This window comes from Ixodes scapularis, unplaced genomic scaffold (genome assembly GCF_016920785.2).
Source record: "Ixodes scapularis isolate PalLabHiFi unplaced genomic scaffold, ASM1692078v2 PGA_scaffold0__279_contigs__length_252992795, whole genome shotgun sequence".
NCBI lineage: Eukaryota > Metazoa > Arthropoda > Arachnida > Ixodida > Ixodidae > Ixodes > Ixodes scapularis.
Window position 1 is genome coordinate 193,918,210 of NW_024609835.1, and position 26,044 is coordinate 193,944,253.

At 44.8% G+C, this 26,044-nt stretch overlaps 1 protein-coding gene across 2 annotated transcripts in view; it reads left to right on the plus strand.

Annotated features, from left to right (window-relative positions):
• LOC8032401 (beta-secretase 2) overlaps positions 1 to 22,095 on the plus strand; it is a 49,116-nt gene extending 27,021 nt beyond the window's left edge. Inside the window, exons 6-11 of one of the 2 annotated variants that reach the window (XM_029979659.4) lie at positions 9,049 to 9,171; positions 9,547 to 9,642; positions 14,216 to 14,353; positions 14,441 to 14,516; positions 15,108 to 15,242; positions 21,678 to 22,095. In XM_029979659.4, coding sequence (XP_029835519.2) covers positions 9,049 to 9,171; positions 9,547 to 9,642; positions 14,216 to 14,353; positions 14,441 to 14,516; positions 15,108 to 15,242; positions 21,678 to 21,868 — 759 coding nt within the window. In that variant the 3' untranslated portion in view covers positions 21,869 to 22,095. Of the gene's footprint in view, positions 1 to 9,048; positions 9,172 to 9,546; positions 9,643 to 14,215; positions 14,517 to 15,107; positions 15,243 to 21,677 lie in introns of both variants that reach the window. The other variant, XM_040498696.2, reaches the window with a different exon arrangement.
• The last annotated feature ends 3,949 nt before the right edge of the window (positions 22,096 to 26,044 follow it).

A 26,044-nucleotide genomic window follows, 5' to 3' on the forward strand; every position in this document is an offset into this window, starting at 1 on the left:
GTGGAGGCGGTGCTGGCCTACATGACCCAGAGGCCAGGGTTCGCGGCGGCCATGCTGGAGGGGAGCCTGCTACAGCTCCCGGTGACGTCGGCGGTGCCGGCAGAGACCGGGGACGCCTCGTCGGCAGGAACGTCCGCGTCAACGGCGACGTCCACACCGACCGGCGGGGACCTCGGCTGCGGCGACGGCGGTGAGTACGCCAACCTCCCGTCGGGTGACGAACTGATGTTGTTCTAGGCGGGAGGCGGCGTACGGGAACTGTGAGGGACGGCGGGGTTGGCGATTGTTTATCTTTTTTAATGTATTTTTTTTTGTGTGTTTTTGCTTTTGTTTTGTACATTTTGGGGTATGAGAGCCGGCAACCCTTTCTTTCCCTAAAGGGGTGCCAACAGTTTTAAGGAGGGGGGAGTGTGGGAGCCTCTGGCTCCCTTTCCCTGATCCAGCCTTCGGGCCGCGGGCGCGACGTCGGAAGCCACTTGGCTTCCGACGGGAGCGTACCTTATCGTGGCAAGGAGAGGCAGCCATCTTGGTTGTCTACTCTCGCCACTCCTCCGTCCGCGTCCCTCCCGCTGGGGGGAACGTAGGGAACTTCCCTTTGGCGGGCTCGCCCGCCCCTCCGGGGACGAGGCTGGAGCCGCCAGGGAGAGAAGGAGAGAGAGCGGGTCCTCTGGCCGCTCGGAGAAGGGACTGGTCTGCTGGACTTGAAACTGTTCGGATGTGCGGCCACGCACTCTGCTGCCCCACCTCCGTCCAGGCTCGGGAAAGTGCGGCAAGGTAAGGACAACCTCCCCCTTGCCGTTACTAGTCTTTATATCTTTGTATTTATCCGGACAAATAAACCCCGGGTGTCCCTCTATTCTGTGTGTCCGTGTACTCCCTTCGTGAGTCCCGGCTAGCGGGTGCAGCCAGCAGTCGAACCCGTCGTAGCGGTGACTCTGATCCGCTGCGGGGTGGTGGTTTCGCGGTCGGCCTCCTATCCGGACGCCTCGCACCCCTTTGAGACCTCCACAAGCTACAGTTCTCAAACAACGCCTGGACATTCACAACTAGAATGAAATCCTTCACCTCAAAAGAAAGGACGTATCCTTCAAGGTATGTCCTTTCGCCTTTTTCGAAGGCCGCGTTCTCGCCGGTGAAAAAGCGGTGAATCTCCGACAGACGCAGGAAACGAAGACAAAACAACATAGTTATTGCGCCCGAGTTATTTCGTCTGCACTCTCTGAAAGGCGAAGTCGAGCTCGCTTGTAAAGACCTGCACTTCCGTAAGTCGCAGGAAAGGTAAGACAGGCGCAGACGACGTTGCTAGTAGACAACGTTGCAAAGGAGCAGACGACGCTCGGATTGGGGGTCGCGATCAGCCCATCATGGGCTTGGTGTTCTGACATCACCGCTACCTCCTGCGCAAGAAGCAGACGAGCGTGCCCTCCGCATAAGTTGGAATTTGAACAAAGACTGGACACAATTGGGGGTGCAAAATGGACAAGAAAGGTATTTAAGCATCTGTACATAAAAGTTTGAACACTAAATAAACAAACCGAACACAAAAACTAAGATTAAAATATCAACAGTCAAGGGCGTGAGCAGAGCAGATTACTGCCTCTGTAAAAAAGGGATGTAAAAGAAGCCGAGAGAAAGATGTGGGAGGAAAAAATGCAGGGAAAGTCAGCCTTGAACAAAAACAGAAATTGAGCGAGGAACTGTGGTGCTATGATAATTCACGGGGGAGCTCATTGTTATTTGAGGCTAGAACAGGAGTATTGAGGATGTGCGGTGTACAGTGTGCCTACGGGAAGACAAGACAATAAAACATGTAGTGTTGAAAATGGAACAATGGTTGATAAGTGCATTTCATTAACTAAGAGGAGGTAGGAAGACTGGTAGAAATTATCTGGGGCATATTGAATGACGTACAACCAACTGACGCAGCTGGGGATAGGCGGGACAAAGGAAAATTTAACTCCCTCCCACGTGGCTCTGGCCCAAAGCCTCCACCCAGTCTTCCAGTGGGCCCAGTTCCGGGGTAACGCTGACTAGGTTTGACCAGAGGAAAATTGGCAACTCCCTCACCATAGGAAATAGGCGGGGTGTGAAGTTTTTTGTGTTTTTCCCTTCTCCAAATGTCATCCTGGTGGTATCCCATACCGCCCAGTGATAGTTACAAAATTGCAGAGTGCGAGCAACTTGGCGAAGGAACAAAATTATATGTTTGGTTCTCAATTTCTGAACTCGGTGGGGCAAGCTACTGCCCAATATAAAGGGTATGGTCGTTAGCACCCATCCATTCGTCCATCCACCCAGAACATGGCTATCATGTGGTGCGAGATTTCACATGATTTTCTACGCAACGTCTGGTGGGATTGGGGCAGGCACAAGTGTCGTCTGCACCACACTCTTCACCGTGTTTTTGTGTCAATGACATTCGACAACGTCTGCACAACTGCGGCATAGGTCTGTGCCGTGTCCGTAGTGTGAACGAGTCCAAAAAACAACCACAAACGGTGAAACGACGACGGTGGTTGGGACATGGGAGACGGCGGGACGGCCAGACTGCTCTCAAGAAGCGTGCTGCATTGAAGCATTATGCCAATCACGTGGACACTGCTGAGCACCGAGAGGAAACATTGCTAACGTCCCCCGTTATGCTTGCCCCTTAGAAGAAAAAACAAACAAAAAGGGGCAATGGTGATGACCGTTAGCTGAAATCCGCCAAGCGCGTGTCGCTTGAGGGCTGCGCGTGCATTTCCAAGCTTGCTAGTTATGTTCCCTCGCACTGGCACTAGTCGTGACGTTTTTTTCTGCCCTTTTTAAAAATATCAAGAGTGTGCGTGCATAGCTTGGATAGGCGCATAAGATGCACTAGAGTGGAGATTCCGAAAACTCCTTTTGTGACGTCATGCTTCAGGAAGGAGCGCCTTCAGCAGTACTTCTGAAAAGGTTTTCTGCAGCCTCCGTTCACCAAATTAAAGAATATTATCGATATTTGAGATCCTGGAGGTTAAATGAAGACGATTTAAATTTGTTTCCACAAATACAAAACCGCTCAATTCCAAAGATTTCATTATAATGACTGATTTCACATTAAACAGCCCTAGTAAAAAACACTACCATCAGTTGCATCGCGAAAAATGGGATATATTTTTTTAAGTCTAATTTTAAACACGAGCATAAATCGAAACCGAAACTTCAGCATCGTCCGGCAACATTGGACTCGGGCCGCCAAGAACATGGCTATCACTTGGTACGAGATGTGACATGATCCTTTGCTCACGACGGGCGGGAGATGGGCGGGTGTGTGCCAGGCGGAAGTGTCTTCTGCACCACACTTCACCGTTTTGGTGTCTACGACATTCGACGACGTCTGCACAACTGTGGCATAAGTCTGAGCATGAAGTGTCCGTAGTGTGGATGAGACTCTCAGTAGTCACAGATGGTGAGACTCTGACGACAGTTGTGACGCGGGAGACGGCAGTAAAGGCGGGATCATGGCGGGGCGGCCGGACATGTCCCAAGAAGCGTGCTGCACAGGCGTGTTACGCCAATCACCCTTGAGCGCCGAGAGAGAACGTTGCCGACGTCACCCGTTTTGTTTGCCCGAAGTAAAAGCAAGCAAGAGGGGGCAATGGTGGTGATGTTTAACTTAATGTTGTCTACGACTACACTGTGGCCTTAACTGCGCTGTTGGTTGCGCCTAAGGATGCCGCAAACTTTTTTCGAACCGAAGTTTCGATGATCGAATCAAGCGGTTCGAAAGGTTTGAAAGATTTCGAATTTTCTATATCGTAAAATTCGACGGAAGTCGAATTTTCAAACTTGTTAAGCTAAGACGTTCGACGCTTTTCAAACTGTCAAACTTATTACGCTAAAAAGTTTGATCCTTTTCAAACTTATCACGCTGCAAAATTCGATGCTTGTCGAACTTACGAACTTGGCTGACCAAAAAATTTGATGCTTTTCTAACTTTCGAATTTCCCATGCTAAGGAATTCGATAATTTTCGAACTTTTGAACTTATTTATCAAGAGAATTTGAAAAGTTTCGAACTTTCGAATCGTGAATAATCAGAAGTTCGACAAACTTCGAACTTTTAGGGTAAAAGTTCGACGTTCGTCGAATTTCGGAAGACCGGTGGATGGTTTCATTTCAATTCAAGTAGTGAGGTACATTCGTAATTTTTTTTTTTCTCAAACTTTTACATGCGGTGCTGCGTTCCTTACGAAAGGCAATGCCGTTTATTTCAATGTTCTGGCGTGCTTAGCTTTAAAGAAATAAATTCCCGAAGGGGCGAGGAAGGACGACGGGTTTATGACGATTATCGTTTGTGCCAGATTTGAAGCATGCTGTAGCCAAAGCTATTTATGGTAGAGATGTTAAACTTTTTAAGAATGGTCTATGTATAGCCTAGGTAAGTGCCGTCTTGAGATGTGATTATTGTTTTTCAAGGTGAGTTTCTAAGAAGTGTCCAAACATGTATCTACATGCAATTATGCCCTAAACTTGGTATTTATTTTCGTCTAAGTTGTTTGAGGTATTGCATTTAAATTAACACCACAGACAGTACATATCATTGCCATCTGCGAAATACAAGATAATGTATTTATTGTTTTTTCACGTTAAGGAATAAATTAACTCATGGGAGGAGATTTCTAATATTGTTAAAGTTCAGCACGTCATTCAAAGAAAACTTTTTTTTTTTTTTTCGCTTCACGTTTCTGGGACGTGTTTCTTTTAGCCTGTACACATTTTGGTAGGAGAAACTTGTTTTGAAGTTCTGAACTTCTGAATATGCAAGAATACAACACTTCCGGCGAATTCTCGATAGTTTGTTTTTCTCCAGCTTTTTATCCCTGCATTTATAATTTTTTTTTTTTTTTTACTATTGGCATGGTTATTTAGGTCGAAAAGACGTAGCTTTGAACTTCTGAACCACTAAGCATGTGACGAGTAGTGCCTTCTGACAACGAGTTTCTAACAATGACCATCTACGCGATCTTTTATGCAGTGCAGAGCGACAGTAGCTATACATATGCATAAATAATTTCAGATTAAAATAAGCTCGACCACGCCCTCTTTCCCCGTATTGTTTTCTTTAACAGTCCGAATCTTCTGGAAGGGGGGAAGGGGGGCTGAAGCCCCCCCCTCCCCTCTTCCCCCATTTTCCCTCTTCTGACGCCACTTGTATGGTAGAACGCTCCTCGACCTCGAGTTGTGTTGGCTTCTTTGCTTTTTGTGAGGCAATTCCTCCGTCCCAGAAAATAAACCTCCAGGATAATTACAAACTTAACTTACTATAGGCCAGCGTCACTCGGGCGGCGTTCGATCAGATTACTACCAGCGTGCAAGGGGTGGGGAGGTAGTTTGCCAGGTCGGTTGAAGGTTTTTCTGAGCCTCAACCTCCTGCCCACCCCTGGCCATTTCGAACGAGATGACTATCGTAAAACTTTGTGCTCGTTTGATCACTACTGCGTGATGAAGGATAAAACCCCTTCCCCCCCCCCCCCCCCTCCTCCCCATCCCCCCCCCCGGGCTGGCGGTCACAATTACTGATCTATGGACACGCGTCACTCTGCACTGGCAAATATTCCAGCACATCCGGGACACTCGTCGTCTCATTTAATTGCCTGACCAACTTCGCAGTCTAGATATGACATCCTAACTTTTCTAAACTTAAAAAACCAGTGAGTCGTGAAAACGTTATTTGAAACTGAAACTGTGAAGGAACTTGAAAGCCGGACTTCGAACTTTGAAAACTTGGACTTAAAAGAAATTTAAAATTTAAGTTTTTTGTTTTTTTCGATTTTACCGTTAAAAGAGAAACGAAACCTTCTAACTTTTCGGACTTTATGCAGAAAGAAATTCGAAATATTAGAATTGTTCGAACTTCATGTCTATAAAAATTCGAAGTTTTTGAATTTTATTTCCAAAGAATTTCGAAATCTTGGAATTTTACAAACTTCAGATCCCAAGAGATTCAAATTTTTCGAATATCTCGAATTTCAAGTTAGGAAAGTTCGAAATCTTCGATTTTATTGAACCTCAAGTAAAAAAATATTTGAACCCGAGATTTTAGAAACCGTGAAAGCTTCGAACTTTTCGAATTCGAAACTCCACTGTGATCGCAAGTTGCGAATTTTTCTAATTCGAACCTCGGTTCGCTTGGCAAATATCGAAACCTTTCAAAATCCAACCTAGGGTGGTTCGTGACATCCCAGTTGCGCCTCAACCTGTCCGCTCGAGTCAGCCGAATTCGGCAACTTGGCGAGTTGCAAAGTTTGCAGGTTCGTTTAAGAAACTTTTAGACAGAGCTACGTCGTAATATTTGATCTGTGGTTTTCCAAGGCGATACTGAAGAGAACTGCATTGTTTTTTCAAAAACAAAAAGTAAGCGGAGTTGCCCATTTTGTCGTTGGCTCAATGCATTTTGCCGCTTCCCTTCCCAACGCGTGTCACTATCTCATGGGTGGTTATCTTTCTGAACCATATTTTATTTTTTCCTCATGGTACCAGTATAGATTACCGCATTTTTGCCCGTCATCTGCGTGTGCACTGTCGGTTTCAGTGCCACGCGAGGTGTTCCCACGTCTTTATTGCAACGGAAAATGAGAATCTGCTGCATCTGCAATTCGCGAAATCCGTTCCTGTGACATGCGAATTCACTCCCACATTTTCGTCTGAGATCTGCTTGCACGATATAGGTTCCTGTGACGCGCAAGTTTGTAGCGGGTTCCCAGATGTTTATCACACTGTGAAACATGAATCTCTTGTGTTCGCGATCTGGGGTATCAGTTGCCATGAGATATGAGCTTATAGTGGATCGCTGTGTGTTTATCGATCGCACTGTGGAACGTGAATTTGATGTGTCTGCTATCTGCGGTTTCAGTCCTGTGTCACGGGGTTTGTAGCGGGTGCCAGGTGTTTATCACAAATGTTTAATCAAATTTTGCTGTCGCACTCCAAAAGATAGCCCACCTCATATTTTTCACTATTTATCTCTATATGTATATGGTGGGCGTTCTTTGGGGTTTTTAATGATAGTTTGTTACTTGAAACCCGTCTTTTATGAGATTTAATTTTGCCGCATACGTGGCAAAGTTGGCAACAGACAAAGCTACCCTGTGGAGGAATGGGGTTCGAACCCAGCTTGACCCGGTTCTTTTCTTTCATCGAGCAATATACCGTACTTGCACGAATATAACGCAACCACGAATATAATGCGAGGGCAGGTTTTGATGCCCTCAAAAAGAAAACAAAAAGTTATTACTATTATAACGCAAGCCGAGGCCGCATACATTTTCCATACTCGGGAGGGTATAGCAGAAGTGAAAAGGCAGTGGAAATGGAAGAAATCTCAGTTTATGTTTTGAGTGCACTCATCGTTACTGCTCAGATCCTTTTGTTTATAATTCACTTGGCGACTAAGCACATAAGCAGCAGCACCGGGGGGGGGGGCTTGTCTGGTAGCTCCTTTTTCTTTGGCGTCAGCTTCTCGGCAGCCCACAAGCAAAGCAAGGCATGAAACAGAAGCAGCAACGCACAAACTCCAGACCACTCTGGAGCGGGAACTAAAAAATGTGCAGATAGAAAAAAGTCTGCGGAACCCGATACACGATCGCTCTTGTTACCGGGTCCCAAGGGTCCCACCGCATAGACAAACACCTTGTGTTGCACGATTGCGTAAACACAATCGGTGGTCTTGGCTTGGCTTGTGTTGACTTGACTTAGCTTGGCTTGGCGTGAATTGGCCAGCGTCCACATTCCCACATGGCGCGCCGCATTGTACAAGCACAAAAGCGATAAAAACGCTTTTTATGTTTTCTATTCGCCCCTTCACGTGGCTTAATAGCTAATATATTCCCCCCACACCCCCACTTTTTTTCCCACCCGATCTCCTGCATTGAACACAACATTACTAAAACCCTCAGTTGGGAAACGCCCTTGAAACCTGTGCCGCTGGCGTCCACCGAGACCAAGCTAAATACGATAACAGCGCCACCGTTTAGCGAGAAGTTGAAACATGAAATCTGCTTTACATAGCTACTGCGAGATGGCTCTGCGAGATGGTGCCACCTGCTTTTGCCCGACTCGACATGCAGCCGTACAGTTCCCGGAGTGGACGCTGCGGGAGAAATGGCGGCGTTGCGATCGCCATTAGCTCAGTTCTCAAGTATGGATTGGAGCCACTTCTTTAAAGCAGGCTCTATGGCAGTTTCCCTACTGAGGGGTTCTAGTAATGTTGATTGAGCCTGTGGGATGGCTTTCTCCTCTGGCTTTCTCCAGACTCGCGGGCCTCCTGGCTGAACTTGGATTCCGAACATAACGTGAGGTGTGTTCTGGAACACGTAATTCCGAAAAAAAAAACTCGCATTATATTCGTGCAAATACGGTACGTCCGGAAGGTTTCCTGCCCATTCTTGGGCGTCATTGTGCGTTCTGGTCCAGAACATTTCCGTGTGTACTGCAACACGTAATTCCGAAAAAAAATCTCGCGTTATATTTGTGCAAATATGGTATGTGCGGAAGGTTCCAGCCCATTCTTGGCCGTCATTGTGCATTCTGGTCCAGAACATTCCCGTGTGTACTGCATGTATAAGAGGAGCAGTAGCACGCCGCTTTGGGACGGTCGTCCTTCCATCTCGGACACAGAATGCACGGTACCTTTTTTTTTAATATTTGTGGGTACAAGTTCGCCTAATTAAATGACTATTTTCAGTTTTACATTCCTCTCCTCATCTTTTTTTGCGACGTTATTTGACGCACATTGTCGCTTCGTGTGGCCGCCCGGCAGCTGCCTTTCAATTTTTTTTCGATCGGAAATCCACAGAAATGTTGTTGTTGGCCACCGAACAAAGAGGATAGCCTCCACTGGTACGGAGCTTCATTGCACACGCGATCACTGCCCCCACCATCTCGTGCCTCCTTTCACGCTCGTAGAGACTCCTCGCTTTTTCGTACCACCCGTCTCACGTGCAAAGGTACACGTCATGGCCTACTTGCTCGCCGTATAAATACTCGATAAACGGATAAGGGAAATCTCTGTTCTTGGTCATTTCAGGAGTTTGGCGGGAGAGTCTCCGAGGCGACTGCGTACACGGCCGTCGTGAGGGAGACATACTTCGAAATTGCGCTGCTCGACATCCGCGTTGGGCACCACGTGTGGCCGGGATCCTGCACGGAGGTACGGAGCGTCGTCGCTCTGACGCCACTCCTCGCCAATGTTCCTGGCCCTTCGCGAGAACCACGGTCAAATGACAAGCCCGGAACTCATCTCAGGCCGTGCGTTTACCGCCTTCCCCTTCGTGGTGCCACAACGTTTGCCCGACGACGTTGTGCGATCCTGGTCCTGCTGTAGGCCACTCTTCGGCTTTACACGGTCTGCGGAAACTTCCGCAGTCGTAAGTTGGTATGCCGTAACGATGGCGACATTTGCATTCGCACACGGGCGGCACAGGGCGCCAGACGAATCGGTCCGAGATGCGCTCCGGGCATTGTGGTCGCGTACGAGTCGGGATTGTCACGGTTTGTTGAGCGAACCTCTGCGTGCCGTTTGCAGCTGAACAGAAGTCCCGTGATAGTCGACAGTGGGACCACGGATCTGAAGTTCCTCCGCCCCGTCTTCGATTGGGTGTTCGACACCCTGGGGAGCTTGGTGAGTAAACTGCTCAAATGATTCCTCGTCGCGGATTTTTAAGACGATTCTCGCGTGTCTGTCGGACGTCCGAATGTTCCAAAGTGGGTCGCGCGGGGACGTAGGAACCGGAGCAATCTCCAGCTCTTTGGCCCGGTGCGATAAAATACTGGGTACAACCGTAATATTCCAAGTCATCGCCCATCCCCGAGTCATTGCCCACCCCATTTTTTGGGGTCAATATCGATTTCCAAAAAAACACAGTCATCGCCCACCCCTTCAAATACCCCAACGCGGAATCCGCGATCCATGAACACTCATCCTACCCGAATGACGCGGCCGCGGACCTTACAGTTGGAGGATGTCCATGACAAAGTAAAACGGAATGCAAGACACTTCTCTTTGTTTACGCATTTCCTCCGTGAGCGACCCCACAGTGGTAGTGTATCCGTGAGAAAAGAAAATGATGGAGATAAGAAAGTGAAAGTTTGTTTTGCTTACAAAAAAAAATCGACCCAACAAAAAACAAAAAATTTAAAAGTCAATACAAGCAGTAACTCAGTCAGGGATCGCGAGGTAAGCGAACGCTCCATATACTGGGAATGTAACTGCGGAGTGTAAGGTGAACGTCTGTGTTTGCCGAAGTAAGGTCGCTGCGAACCCGCTCTTTCCGGTACGTCAAGACACCGGTTGTGCAATGTTTTAGACAAAGCCAACTGGTAAATAAAGCTTTGCTGGAACACCCTACACGTTTGTAGAGCGTCTCAAACCCCCATTGATAGCACGCCATGCACGGACGCACGCATGTACGCACTAAACAAGAAAGTTGTACAAGAACTTGCGATTGACAAGCCCGACAGAAAAGAATTCGCCGACGTGATCGCCGGCTTTTCCGCTTTCCCAGCATCGCCCTTCGTCGCTTCTTTGGACCACTCGCTCGCTTGTTGCACCTGGTTAATTTTTCTATTTTCTTGTAGACTTTTTTTTTAACTAACTAGGAGAACATAGTGGTGACGTGCTTTCACGAAACAATCAATCGCGCTGTATGCAGATCGACGGTGTTCCTAGCGCGTATGCAAGTGACGGACTTCGTGATAGTAAAACATTTTTTCATGAGCATTTTTTCTATAAAACAATAAAACTAAATCGAGTTTCGAGTTTAATGTATTTCTTGTGCAGCAGCGGTAGATACGCAAAGAAAAATGGGCGGTTTTTTCCGCTTTTTTCAACTTTTTGTGCTCACCCACCGAGACATGGCCCACCCCACTTTTTTTATGAATTTCAGGCGGTAGGGAATGGGCGATGGCTCGGGATATTAAGGTATGTGTAACGCGCGTGTTGATCCAGTAGCGACCGACAAAGTGGTGCGATGTAGTGATCGCGGAACTGTTGTGGCACAGCTTCAGGCATTGCCGTGTGTTTGCGTTGCATAGCAGTAAAGTCGGTGAAAAAGAAAAAATATTACGTCAAAGCGGAACCCAAAGAGGGTATGTGCAGATGCCGCCCGCCCGAGTTACCCTCGCCAGTGGTCGTAAAAACAAAACCGCATCAATAGTAGCCCTTTCCCTTGGCTTTTTTTTTTAGATTTTTTCTTGATCTTTTGTTGACTGTGAAATTCAATATAAATGATGCTATCGAATACATTTTCGATACAGATTAGTTCCCTCGGCACGCAACATCGTCTCCTAATAGGATGGTGACACCGAGAAGCGGTACTATATGTCGTATCGTATGCCGTTTCTGCTCCTGGCGTTGTTAAAAATGTATTCTAAGATGTACCATATTGTCTTAATTTATGAGATTTTCTAAGTTGTTAATGTTTTTTGGATGATATCTATTGTTGCTGCAGTAGTGTGTCAAGTATCCCCTGTGTAGGGATACTTGACATTATGTACTTGTACATTATTAAATTTCAGAGCTTTTGTACAAAGTTACTTTTTTTTTTTTCACTATAATATGCTAAAAATGAGAAAACATGAATGGTTAGACTTCTTTGTTTTCAGGTTTCATTTCTGTCCATTATTTTAACCATACGTTCCACACCTATGGTTGTGTCCCCATTGTCCTCTCTGTTGTGTCCCATCCTCACTATAAGTTGCTGTGTTCCGATGGTTGCGTCCACATTGTCCTCTGTATGTCCCCGTTTCAGGTTCCCTCTCTCTTTTAGAGTGCAGCTCTTAGGTGCTCGTCTCCGGGTTTGAGAGACGTTGCCGTCGGCGTAGCCAAGCGCGTTGCATTATGGGACGTCACAGGTTCCTCGCTAAATTTAGCGGGGAAACTGAATTGCTGTTCAGGTCACGTGACATCAATTTCCCTGCTGAATTTAGCGGAGAAACTTAACCCGCTAAATTTAGCGGGAAATTGACGTCACGTGACCTCAACACTGATTCAGTTTCCCCTTTATATTTAGCGGGGAAAATGTCACATGGCTTTGTGTCACGTCACCCACGAACAAATTCAGCGGGAGGAGGAGGGGAAGAGGCATACCCTCCCCTCCTCCTCCTCAAGAGCTGCGCTCTAATTCTGCCTTGCAGAGATTTGTAACCGTCTTTCATTTTTGTGCCCCCTTGTTTAGGGGTTCAAAGCTCCCAAAGTCTACGAGCAGTTTTGCCCATTTTCCTGATGGGGCTATCGGACTTAAACGGACACTGACACCCCCAAAACTTATTACAGCGGAGCTGCTAAGGGCTAGTTTCCCGAGGATCGTGTCCCCTGAAAAGAAATGTTGACACAAAACTCTGGACAGCCTCCGCTATCTATGAGCGATGGCAGCAACCAGACGACCGGCTTCCCGGCCTCGCTTATAGATGGCGACAACCTTTCCAGCCTTTCCTCTCTGGTTTTCACCAGAGTGGAAAGGCTGAATTTCTGTAGGCGTTGTTCTAGATGTCGTCCTCGAGGTTGTCCTAGAAGTCGTCCTTGAGGTCGTCCTAGACGTCATTCTTCAGATCAACCTTGAGTTCGTCCTTGAGGTTGTCCTAAAAGTCGTCATTGAGGTCATCCTAGAAGTTGTCTTTGAGGTCGTCGTAGACATTGTCCTCGAGGTCGTCCTAGAAGTCGTCCTTGAGGTCGTCCTAGACTTTGTCCCTCAGGTCGCCCTGGGTATCGTTCTTGAGGTCATCCCAGACGTTGTCCCAGACGTCGTCCCTGAGGTCGTCCTAAAAGTCGTCCTTTAGTTCGTCGTAGACGTCGCTCTTGAGGTCGTCCTAGTTGTCGTCCTCTAGGCTTTGTCTTTGAGGTCGTCCCATCATAGTACAGCTTCGGCGGTCTTCCCTTCTTCACCAAAGTGGAAAGGCTAAAAGCTCTGTTTTTATTTTCTGCCAGGTTATTCATTAGGGTGTCAGAAGACTACCCAATCGATATTTTTCTACAGCGTCACATATATTTCTAATAAAGTAAAAAAATGCAACTGCTCGAAACCGAAAGTGGACTGGGGAGGAAAAAAAATAAAGGAGAGGAGAGTGGTGGCAGAAGTCGCATGGCTGTGATACTTTTCCCCCAATCAACGTATTTGCGGCTTTTTACAAGCCACAAAAAATGGGTATCATTATTTTATTCTATTTTTATATTGTGTGTGCACCTTCGATGACCCACGACTTTCATTATATTTGGTGGTTGTGTCTAAACCATAGAAAACTGCCCGTGACCACAGAGAAGAGAGTGAGCGCGACTCAAACCGGCTAGTTCTTGATTGGCGGTTTTTGGGCGGAAAGAAAACGAATATTGAGCCGCAAATTGTTTTTGAATAGTTGGTCTATCATATGTCATGTACAAATAAAAACCTTGGCGAGCATAAATACCCTGTCAGTGTCCCTTTAACCTTGATTTCTTTTTGTGTGCTATCCATTTAGGGTCATAATATAAAACTGTTTAAAGAAAAAAAAAAAACAATTTGGTAGAGTCATGTCAAAATGAAAGAAAAAAATATTCTCTTGTTCCAGTTGTATAAAATGAGACAAACCCTATGCCAGGCAAGTAAGCATGAAATGTACGCACATTTTCCATCAATACACACAAACGGACTCTCAACGAATTGCTCTTCGGAGTGCTCGCTAGCCAACGTCACCCCCAGAAATGATTGCCCGCTTTCTCGCAGCATTATGTGCTTGAAGCGTCCCGTTCCCTCATCCGGCCCTCGGTCCTAGAAGAATGAGCATGTTTTGCTTCTCTGTCTTTAGCCAAATGCTATTCTTTCTTTTCTCGCACCTTATTGGCAAGCGATGCCTCAATGCACGACTGCTTCTGCTCAACTATGTCTTACTGCATTCATTCCTTTCTTTAGCGAGGCATTGCAAGGACGACCGGTGAACTTCTGACTTTTATCGTAGAGCAGAGTCAATTGCAACACATGCATTTGTCGGGGCAGCTACGTATCACATCATCTGTATTACGATGATGCATGTGCCGAACGACTTGCGACCCGTTCACACGTACGCGACGAAGAGAGAAGGAGGTAGGATGGTGCAGGGCGGGGGCCAAATCCTTTCGCGTTACAGACGAGAATGTTCCGGGGCCGAAAGAGATGTTGTCGCGTTTGATACGCTTGATCCCTACCCTCGTGCAATGAGGTGTCGCCACCCCGTTCCTTTCTTAGGGGATCTACAACCTGTCTCGAGACGCAGGGACAGTGTACTGCCTGGAGGACGGATTCGTGACCGCCGGCTTCCCGGACGTGCACCTCCATTTTCCGGACTCTAGCGGCAAGGTGTTTGAGCTGGAGCTGACTCCCGAGGCACGTTTGTTTCTCCCCGTCAGAGCCGCTCCTTTAAATGTGGTTTGGCTTTTGATTGACTGCTGCTCCTATCGGTGCTCCCAACAGGTCTATTTTCAACGGGTGAAGGTCACGACTGGAGACAGGGCTTGCTACAAGCTCGGGATCGGTGCTTCGGAGTTAGGTCGGTGAGCCCCGATAGTTGGAGCACCTTGGAGTCAAAGAAATTATGTTCGACATCCCTCGTGGCTAGGATTTTGTGTGTTGGGATAAGTCCTGAAAAATCCAAATTGCTCTTGTTGTGTTTATCCAAAACATTCAAATTTCCTCGCTTTTAATTTTGAAAGAGCCACTGATGTTTCCCTCTTCCATAAACTCTTCTGTTCAGTTTTTTGCACCATCATTTAGCTATTACATTTCTCCTGATGTGTAGGCAGTTAACAGAAAATGAGAGGATTCCTGTAGATGAGCAGCAATTTTTTTGTTCTAATGCAGAAACTAATGATCTTAGGCAGATAAGACAACATAAGCCTGTCTCTAGGCTTCGTTGCGGAATGTACTGCAACGCAGTCGAATGACAAATAGATGTGCTGAATGTGCACAGTTCTTTGATATCTCACTTTTTGAGAAGCATGCTTCCTTTCTCCAGAAATCCCAGAACTATGCAGAGTGAGGTAGCCAAATGGTGGTACCAGAATCGTGACACATGGGCTTAGACACTGATTATATTTCCTAACTAATGTGATTTCTTCCTTGTTACATTTTCTTGCCATAGGTACCGTGATCGGCTTCAATGTCCTGAGAAGGTTGCACACGGTCTTTGACCTCAAGAACAAGCGTGTCGGCTTTTCTAAGCTCCACTGTGCCAAGGGAGGCGTTGGTGTCGTCTACACAAACTACAGTTACACAGGTTTGTCGGGGTAGAAATGGCATGGGTGTCTGGTTCTCAGACAGCAGCTGGATGTTGTAAATTGGCATTTGTTTTTCACCGTTAAAACCAGCATTTGTAGATAAATTATATGCATGAGCACCACAGTGGCACAGGTTAACGGTGAAAAATGGTGTGACAAAATTGGAGAATGACTAGAACAGCCACTACACCTTCTGAGGGAAAGTGCAGGAGCATACAACATAAAATATCCCTAGGATGTCGGCCAAGGAAAATTTAACAGCATTTTTTGCACCCCAGAAAAAAAAACTGCAATGCCGTGAGCTTGGAGTGCACTTGAAATGCAGTTGTAGCAGTTTGGAGAAGTTACCAATACTTCAGAAACACCCAAAGTAAAAGAGTGATTTTCTAAGATCTACTTGAGAAAATGGCATCCGTATTCGATCGGCACTCTGCGCTGTTCATCTCTCTCTTTGCGGGTTCCATTGGTCACCATTGGCTCCTTGATAATTTCTGAAAATCACTATTATCTTTTGAACGAGACGTTAAGCTCTGAAACTTAGCATAGGTACTTTTCTACTGTTGTTACATATGGGCAGAGTCTAGGCACGCCGTTACATAAAGCTTACTTTTTGGTGCTAAAAACACTGTTCACTTACTTGAGACGACACCCCATACTTTTGTTTAGTTGTTTGAGACTTTCTGTTTTGACTGCACGGCCTCAAAAGGATGGTATTTCCTTGCCCAATGTTTACGTCTGTTATGGCAACACCAAGAATAAAAAATGAGTAAATGTCAAAAGGTAAACCACTATATTTTTTCAGCCTATTAGTTACACCTATTACAGGCCAAATTAATACTTTGCACACATCCTATGTTGGCATCTTTTGGATATATATTACTAAAAACTTCAAAGCCTAGGTACTTATATGGAAGCCTCAGCAATTCATGGCCTAGTGTCTGCATGGAAGAAATGAGTGCTTTATATAGTTTTAATGCAACATTAAAATTGTGAAGTTTGTAATCTTTTACATTCTCTAATTTATGAACTTAAATGGTAACATGTTGCAGTGTGTGATATCGTTGAAACTTGTTGATGATTTTTTTTTTAGCAATAATTAACTGTCAAAATTTGATGTGACAGTTTCTAGTTCTGAGTAAGTGTTTGTGATATGTTCAAACGTGGCTCTGGATTCCCGCAGATGATGATGCCATGTCTCTAAAAGCTCATAAACAAAAAATAATGTGTACCGTATCTTCCGGTGTATAAGACGCATCGTTGTATAAGACGCAGCCCCCTGTTTTCGCAAGTTTTTCAGTAAAAATTGCTAGATAAGACACACCGCCAAAAAGTTTGGGGAAAAAGTTTTTTATACATCGGAAAATGCATATTTTCTGCTCTAAAAGACGCACCCCCCCCCCCTCCTTTTTGCAAGTTTCCAAGTAAAAATGAGTATATAAGACGCACCTGTGTATAAAACGCATTGCCAAAAATTTTGTAAAAAATGTGTGTCTTATACATTGCAAAATACGGTAGACGTGAGAGACAAACAGTGAGTGGAATTCTGGAGCACCCACCACGTGGCAGCAAGCGTTGTGCCACGTTGCACTTTGGTGGCATGTACTTATAGAACACCTCTGATTGGATACATTTTGTTCCAGTGCATTAATAAAACATATAGGAAATGTCAGAAAGACCAGCCGGTGTGGTGTAGCGGTTAGCACACCCAATCGAACATTGGGAGATCTGGAGTCCAAATCCTCGCTCCGCCACATATTTTGTCTTCAGCGGCTTCATAGAGTTTTCGATTATCATAGTACTCTACCATATTAACTGTGTTTGTCAGTTTAATAAAACTGAGAGAAAATATTTGCATAACTATAACTGGCCAGCCAAATAAGCCACATCGGATTCTCTAGCTGACTTTTTAAAAACAGGTTGTCAAAGTAGGTTGTGAGCAAGTTTCATTAGAGTCCTCGATACAAACCAAAGGGAAGAGCTAGAGGCATTAATCTGAATTTCATACATCCATGTTTGGGCCCCTTGAACTTGATGTTGTTCTATTTTAGCAACATTTGTCTTTAGCACAAAAGCTGCGTCCGGGATGAACCTCTACCGGACTTGGCATTGATGCTATAAAGCAGTACAGAAGCATACAGATATTGTGGACAATAATGCACATACTAGGGCAGTGGTTCTCAACCATAAGTGTTTCACGGACCCCTTGTGCAACGGCGGATATGACAAAGGACCCCGTTTGTTGTGAGGGAAAGGGAAAAGTGTAGGTTAATTATGATAATGATTTAATAAATGGATATAACTAAGTGCCACTGTGAAGTAGACTTCTCTTAATGACATAGGTACGTGCGAGAAAGCTCAACCGAAAATTGAAATGTTTCATCACTATCTGAAAAAGATACCTACCACTTTTATTGCCGGGCTTGACTGATGAGGCAGAGCTTCGCGGTCCCCTAGAATGCTTTCGCGGACCCGCATTTGAAAACCTCCCTACTAGGGTAAGCTTGACACATACAGGGTGTTTCTTTGTTTTTTTTTAACGCTTTATTGATTTGTTAAAAATAAAAGCAGTGAAAGGTACACTAATGTGGTCTTGCAGGTGAGTTGTATGAGCAGGGGGACATAATACAGTGCAATCCACTTATAACGATACCACATAGTATAACAATATCCTGCTTGTAAAGATCCGTTTCTATATTCTGTTTCACCTGATGATGTACTGCAGGAAAGGCTACAAGCGCGAGCTCCTTGCTCTAGGGCACATCTCGGCGGCACAAGCTCTCGTGCGTTAAGAGCAGCTCCCAACGCTGTGAGCTTGCACTTCTAGCCTTTTCTGCGGTACAACATAAGGTGAAACAGAGTATAGAGCTTTTAGACTAGAAACGCTCAGTCTAGTCCAGATACAACAATAATCGGTAATAACAATTTAATTTTTGTCTTTTTCTCATTATCGTTATAAGCGGATTGCACTGTATTAGGTGGCTAATCGCCACAACTCAAATAATTGAGTAAAACTTGCTCATTGACTTTTTTAATTAGCAGAAATTAAACATATGGTTCCCATTAGAAACTTGAGCGTCATTGAAAATCACTAAATCAGTCATTTTCTTGGGAATGTGAAGGACGTAAGAAGCGCGGGGGTCTACCAAAGTTACCACTGGTGCGTCGGGCGTAGAGCTAGCAGTTAAAAAATGCAGTTTAGAATCTATTCATTCGTGTCTTCCCACCTTTGCACTTGTTGCTCAAGAGGTAACTTTGGTGCACCCCTGCACTTCCTACGTGCATGAAATCCCCCTAAAGTTGACTGATTTAGTGGTTTTCGACGACACTTGGCAAGCTTCTAGTTGGAATCACGGGCTTATTTTCACGAGTTTAAAGGTTAATTAAACATTTTTACTTCGGTCGGACTTTTCTAGAGAATTAGTCCCCCTTGTTACCGTAAAATACTGTGGAAGCGCCTTCTTCGTTCAAGCACACACTATTAGCATTTCCCAAACTTGGGAATTCTGCACCCGATTTGACCGGACAAGCATCCATGTATAGATTAACCCAGTTTTCAGCGAAAGTGGGTGGGTACTCCGCCCACTTCCTTGACCTTATAACTCATTTGCACAGAGCACATTAGGGTGTGTTCAGATAAAATCAAACACGTGAGTCCGGTTTGCATTTTTTTTTTTTTATATATTTTTATATGTTACTTCCCAATATGTGGAGGGAACAAAATCAAAAAGGTTTTCTAAAAAGAAATCTAAAGAAAAAAAAAGACTTCCCCAAGACGGCAACGCCGTTTTTTTTCCAGCTTTGCTGGTTCTGTCAAGTTTGACTGCATGTAATAGGCAAACGAAAGATACCAAAAATTTTGACCCTATTTTTGTGACTCATTATCTCGTTATATGTTAAGGACAGTATTAAACTGAAACTTTTTTTATGTCTTTCATAAAACTGTCCCTTATCAAAAAATAAATTGCTGTTTTAGTTTATGATTCAGATTATTTACAGCGCTTCAAACATATCCGAAATCGAAAAGTTTCACATCTCCAATGTGCAGTTTAAAAAACCCAGAAAAACTCAATCTTTCTAAAATTTCGAGGAATCACTCTTTTTTACACCCTCATAATACTCCATTCAAAACATGTTGCATCGTTTTGTCTCCGTCAAAAGTATGGCGCTTTGAAATGTACCTCCCCACGTGGACATATTTGCCCAAGGCCACAGCCACCGTGATCGCCTTCCAAATTTGTGAATGTTTTACGTGTGATATGTAATTTTTAGAATTCTGTAAACATTTAAGAATATAGTAACTATAATTCACTGCTTCTTAAAAAATATCAAGTTTTTTTGTATTTTTAGTTTGTTTGCCTTTACATGCTGTCAAACTTGACAGAACTGACAAAGCCCGAAAACAATGTTGCCATCTTGGGGCAGTCATAATTTTTTTTTTTTTTTTTTAGAATCTTTTGTTATTTTGTTTTTGCCACATATTGGGGAGTAATGTACAAAAATATGAAGAAAAACAAAAATGTGAACCGGACTTGCGTGTTCAATCTTTTCTGAACACACCAATTAATTTACCTTTCACTTTTTTTACCAATTTGTTTAAATTAAAGTTAAACACTCTATATAGTTATGCATTAGTGAGCAGCTTATCCGCGACTCCAGCGACCTATAGGGGGCGCCATCACCAAGCAAACATGGCGGCTGAGTCCAGGTCGCGTCGGCTCGGCTGGGCCGCCTGAACGGGTGGCGCATTTAATTTAACAGATTTTCTTGTGTGTAATGCCCAATTTTATAGAAATTTGTACTGCGACGGTTAAGTGTAGCCGGTGCACATAAGCTTGCAGAGCATGGTTTTGTTTTCCCGGTGTTTTTTTTTTTTATGTTAAACATTTGTTTTGGAGATTTCGATCAAAAACGAAACTATGGGCTCCGGAGAGACGGTAATAGATTCTAATCAGTTCTGATTAGCTAAGGAAAGCGGCGATGGCTACCAGAATTGTTCCACCGAGAGTAATTTTCAGCTAACTCGCAAGCCTCGACCATGCGACTGATCTGTCCGCGAAATCGAGCATATTTGGAGTCTGTATAGGAAAACACACTAGCATGCAAAATTTGGTGGCATTCTGACCAGAAATAAAAAAAATTGTTTCAAGACCCTAGTGCCCCCTTAAGTGAACTCCTGAATAAAAGTATATTTGACAGACAGAGGGATACCACTTTTACTCTGTCAAATGGTTCTAGCCGGTAGCACGGAGACAAATGCGGACAAACTGAAAAGAGTGTTCATCGGATATTAAGCAGAACCTCTCTGCATTGAACTTGACTTCGACACCTGAACGGAGAAAATTAGTATTTTTTTGTGGCCGATCACCCTGAGCATTGTAGAGGTGTATTGCTGCTGACTTCGACGGGGGTATAATATAAATATTGGAGGCGCGATAGATCATAATGCCTTGACAGTTAACTTTGCGAGACACGTCCCCCATCTTTTGAAAGCAGAAATTTCCCTCATTAATCGTATGCAGCGAGCAGGTTTGTCTGGAATCAAGTAGTTGCGAAATCAACCCAACTCTTTCGGTGTGGTCCAGAGGCTTTTTCGGCGAAAAGCAGCCTAGATGATTAGCCAACACCCACCGGCGTGGGTGGCTCAAACTTGCAGATAATCGAACACATCCAAACTCAAGAAAAGAAGCAATCGAAGCTTCCCATTCACTTGACTGCAACATTGGTGTTCCCTCCAGGGAAACACCTCGTCTGTCGTCCTCATTTCACTGTTCTACATCCGTATAAAGAAACCACTTATCAGTTACCAAGTAGTTGTCACTTTGAATGTGATTCGAGACAGACAAAAAATCTAAATGTTTTTCTGTGATTCCTCCCCGTCTAAGAAATGGAAAGCACGCGACCGTGTGTTGTGGAATAAACGGGCTTTCAAACAAGTGATGGAATGAAACAATCTACTGAGGCTTCACCACACTAATAAACACTCGAGCAAACTTAAGAAATTTTCAAACTTTCGCCAAATTATATTGTTCGCCACCGCGCCGACAACACGTGTCCGTGAAAGCCACCAGAGACGCGGAGGGGCGCGGAGCGACCTGGTCCGGCTGGTTCCCTGTTTTCCCGCTTAGTGGCGTCCGTTTTGCTGGAGTCGCAAATACTTACTAAAGTTGTCCTCAAAGCGGAAAAACATTTTATATTTTGGACGGTCGAGAAAATTTCTGAACTCGGGGGAATTCTCAGGGGTGCTTTGGGGAGTACCTGGCTGCCTAGGAACCCATTTTGAAAACCCAGGACCTCAAGCTAGCTTTATGCCAGGTGCTGTGGGCCGTGCCCTTAAATTGTGATCTCAACCTTGGAGGTTCAGAATCTCAAATTGAATGTCTGGACCTTCCACGGATGCCTCTGGGTCTGAAACTCCCAAACGTTTGCTTACCCAGGTCACTCTTGCGCTTGGGACTTTGTTACCATGGAGGACAACGCCTGGACCATACTCCTCTACGTACTCATCTTCATTGTTGTAATGTGTGCCATTCCGTCGACAGTGATCCTGTTCATTTGGATCAGGAAGAAGGTTAGGATCTACAGAGCCAGAACTACAACAGAGGGAGTCGGCCTTGTAGATTTTTAAAAGCAGCTGGAGATTTTTTTTTTTTGTTCTTTTTCTTGGGCGTTGTTTGGTGGTTTTAGCATGTGCCAACTTTATTCTTTTCATTTCCCTTATACGTTTTACTGTTTTAAAGTTTACCTGTACATGTACAGTTTTATTGCGCCTACTAGTTGTTCTGGGGCTCAATTTTATTTTTAACAATGTTTACCTTTGCGTGCATGTTGAGAAAAATAAAATTGTACAATTTTCTCGTTTTCTCTTCTTTTTGTCCTGAACGGTGGCCGGACGGAACTCGCCAGCTATAAACCCCGTTCCTTCACGTGCCCGGACAAAGGCTTCCTGAACGAGTCATTGTGGCAGGCTAATATACGCTCGGTCCTGGTAATTCGATCGAAGAATCTTCATGCTTCATCTGTATGTTTAATCCAAATTCTGACCGCACTCGCAACCACTGGTTCCTTTAAGCATCGCTAATCCTTCGAGTGTTGGGTTTTTTCCCACATGTTAAACACAAATTTTGGTTCCATGCAGAAAATCTAGCACGCTTTATGAAGTATATTTATCGAAGAAATGCTTATCTATGGGCTCAATGTCAATTGATGTCTGCGTGCCTCCAACCTAGGATATTTTCCTAGAATTGTACCTCTATACTTTTCGAGACGGTGCGTCGCAACGTGGCACCCCAACCTCGCACCCTTTTCTTATTTAATTTATTACTAAATTAGTTTATTACAAATTTTTTAGATCTCAGCGTTTGCCATAAAATGCGAAGTCGAGTGACACAACTAACCTTTCTGGAACAATGGGGGAGCAAATGGAGACAAGTCCCCTAAACAAAACTTTATACGTGCAGTCAGGCATTATTGAAAGGCAGAGCATTGCTCGACACATACAAATAAAATTGACAGCCCAGTTGCGAGAGGTAGGGAGAAAATTGAAACTGAAACCTGCATGGGCTAAGGGTTAAAAGGGCAGTGACACCTCCAAGAAGTTCTTATTTATTTTTGCCACACGGACCCCGTAAGGGCACATATAAGCTGGTGTGTACGGAACATTTTGAAGCAACCCTAGACTCTGAAGAAATACAAAAGTTGACACCAAGAGAAGAGAAGGAAGAGACGCTCTCCTTCCCTTCTCTTTGTGTAAACTTTCATATTTCCTAAATTTTGGGTTTCTTTAAAATGTTTTTTGCCAGGTGATTTAATATGGTGTCGGGAGATTACTCAATCAGTATTTTGCTGCAGAGTTGCATATATTTTTAATAATGGGAAAAAACTTGACTGCTCGAAACCGAAACACGAGGACGGAAGCTTATGGCCGGAAGTCTCATTACCACAACCGACCACATTTCTTTCTTTTTTTTTTCTTCGCTTTTTTGGCGTGTGAAGCAAACAACGGCAACAACAAAGTTACAGGGACCGTTTGTCCCGCGATTGTTTTGCTCTTGTATCACTTCCACTAAATGTTCTGCGCTTAAAGATTGATTGGCTGGTATCACGAACGACAGTTCCGAAATAGCTGCCCCACCCCTGTCGCAACATTGGTCCGTCACATGCCACCATTGCATCGTTCAGTTTGCGGTACGTTGCCATTTTGAGAATGACGTGTGCATGTACTTCCTGTGGTCTGTGCAACATTTGTTTTTTACAGCGAAGCTGTTATGCGCTAGGATCTGGGAAAAAATTGTTTGCAGATGTTCACAGAAAACTCCCCATTGGTCGTGGCAAGTATGAATAAATAAAAATAAAAAGAGAGGGCAACCACCATGAGTAAGCCTTCCTTGGCATTATTAGATAGGTCCTGATCCCTTGTTATCATCTCTAGGCGTCGTCCTCGAGGTCGTCCTTGGGTCCTCTAGGCGTTGTCAAAGACGTCGTCCTAGAAGTCATTCTGAGGTTGTCCTAGACGTTGTCCTCGAGGTCATCCTAGACGTTGTAAAAATAATAGCTTCGCTGGTTCTCCATCTTCACGTCGAGTAGAAGGACTCTACAATTTTTTTTCAATCAACATATATGCAGCTTCTTGGAGGCCACAAAAAATTGGGTTCATATTCTTTTCCATTTTCAATATTCAATGTGTTCCTTAGATAACCCACTACTTTGGATATGTTTGGTACACATAGGCTGTCTTCCAAAATTTACTCCATCTCCATTCATCGCGTCCAGCGGTGCTCTATCTGTGTTGTCACGTGACATGATCCACCGGAGTAATTCAGATCTATTCGAGTAAGACTTGAACCACAGCCATAGTTTGAACGCCACATGACCATAGGAACGAGTGAGCGCGACTGAAACTAGCCATTTCTCGAGTGACTGTTTTTGGGCAAAGAAAACGAATTTCGAGCCACAAATTTTGTTGTGGGTAGTTGGGCTCTTATAGGTCATGTTCAAATAACTTCGGCAAGCATACACCCTGTCAGTGTCCCTTAAAACACATGAGCTGTGATGTCTGTGTATTGTTTTACATCTATCCCGAGAACAGCAAAAATGGAATGGCCCAAAGTGATGTGGCTGTGACAGTGGATCCGCGCTTTACCACATTCACGGTTTGAGGATTTTTCGGTATGAATTCTTGCGTGGGCATGGCACGAGTGAGTGCGAACACTAGGGAATTTCCTAACGAAAAACCCTCGAACCAAGTCTCTGAGAGGGGGCACCACTTCTGCCAAAAGAGGTGGATCTACCATAATTATGATAATTAGTCTCGGGTGCTCAGTGGCACCTGAAAGAAATACGACTGACCCTGTGTCGCGGCAAACCAAAATGAAGCTTTATTCTCTTGTGGCCCCGCACAAGCCACGGGCCCCACTAAACGCGCGTGTGTGCCTTGCTTATAGAAAGCGGGAAGTTCAAAGGAGGCTCGTGCCACATGTCCCTCCTGGAATAAATTAGAGTTTCGACTAGTCTAGTTATTCGCCGAGCCGCATGGTGGGCAAACATTTTTCCAGCCCTCGACACTGCCACAGGGACTCTGCAGTTTTGCGTCGATGTCTGTGACTGTGAGGTACTAAACGCTTTATCAAAATTGTCATAATATTGGATGCGTGTAAAAGTTTTCGGAAGGCAATTTTCGAAGGCAATGGCGTTTGAAGCAGACGATTCTTTTTACGTGGAAGAGATGGACTTTTTGGGTTGGCCGGAGTGGGTCACGTGAACGGTGCGACATTCTTTTCGTTTTCCGAACAGCGTGGGAGACCGTCGATGCACGTAGCTTCTATACTCCGTCTCACTAAAACCGTGCAGTACAGCCTAAGCTACAGGGGAGAGAGCGTATGCCAACCTGTTCAAGAGGAGGGAAACAAGGAATGCAAGAGAAGGGCTGGGATTCCCCTGAGTCGAAACGATCGTCTGCCAATGACGCATTTTCTCGGCACCGTTTGTTCGTTCTTTGACGCAAGTTGGCGTCGTGACCGCTTGCACCATCTCTTGTTACCCATGCGAAACTGTGCCGTATTGTTTGAAGAGCGGTGGCTTTGTTTCGTTTCCATAGGAGCTAAGCCTTTTTCTTTCTTTACTTTTTCCTCAAGTAAATTCACTGTTTGTAAATTTTCCAAAAAAAAAAAAAAAGCACCATCTGTGGGCAATGCCGCACAAAATCGCAGCGCGATAGGTTAAGAAACCGAATTTTGCGGTCGATTTACAGAGCATGGATGCGATTTGGGACACCTGGTAGTTTAGAAGTTATCAGCTTTGTGTTAGACACTGGCGTGCTGGCATGACTCGATGACTCTCTGGAAATATTAGTGGTTCTGCCGTGTTTAATTGAGCAAAGGCCTGTGTTTCGGAATTAGAATAATATTGAAACAAATGCTTGTGTTTTCATTTTTTGAAGAAATTAATTAGCATTGGGTGGTGTCACTTAAAATCAAACGGTACTGGCGCCTCGGGGATCTTAGAGAAGGGGACATAGGCGATCAGTGTGCTTGTGTATATGTGCGTGTGTGTGTGGCCGGGGGAGGGGGAGGGGGTTGTACCCTTTACCCACACTAAGTCAAGGACACCCCAGGCGCATTAGCCCGCCCCCCCAAAAAAACTTGGCGATCACTATTTTTTTTTTGTAGGGTTGAATATCTTTGTTGATGAAAGAAAAAGAAATGAAACATGCTGGTGTAAGGTTTTCGACGTCTTGTGCCTAGATGATGGGGGCAGTGGCACAGGGACAAAAGATGGGGGGGGGGGGGGGTGCGCAGAAAAAATT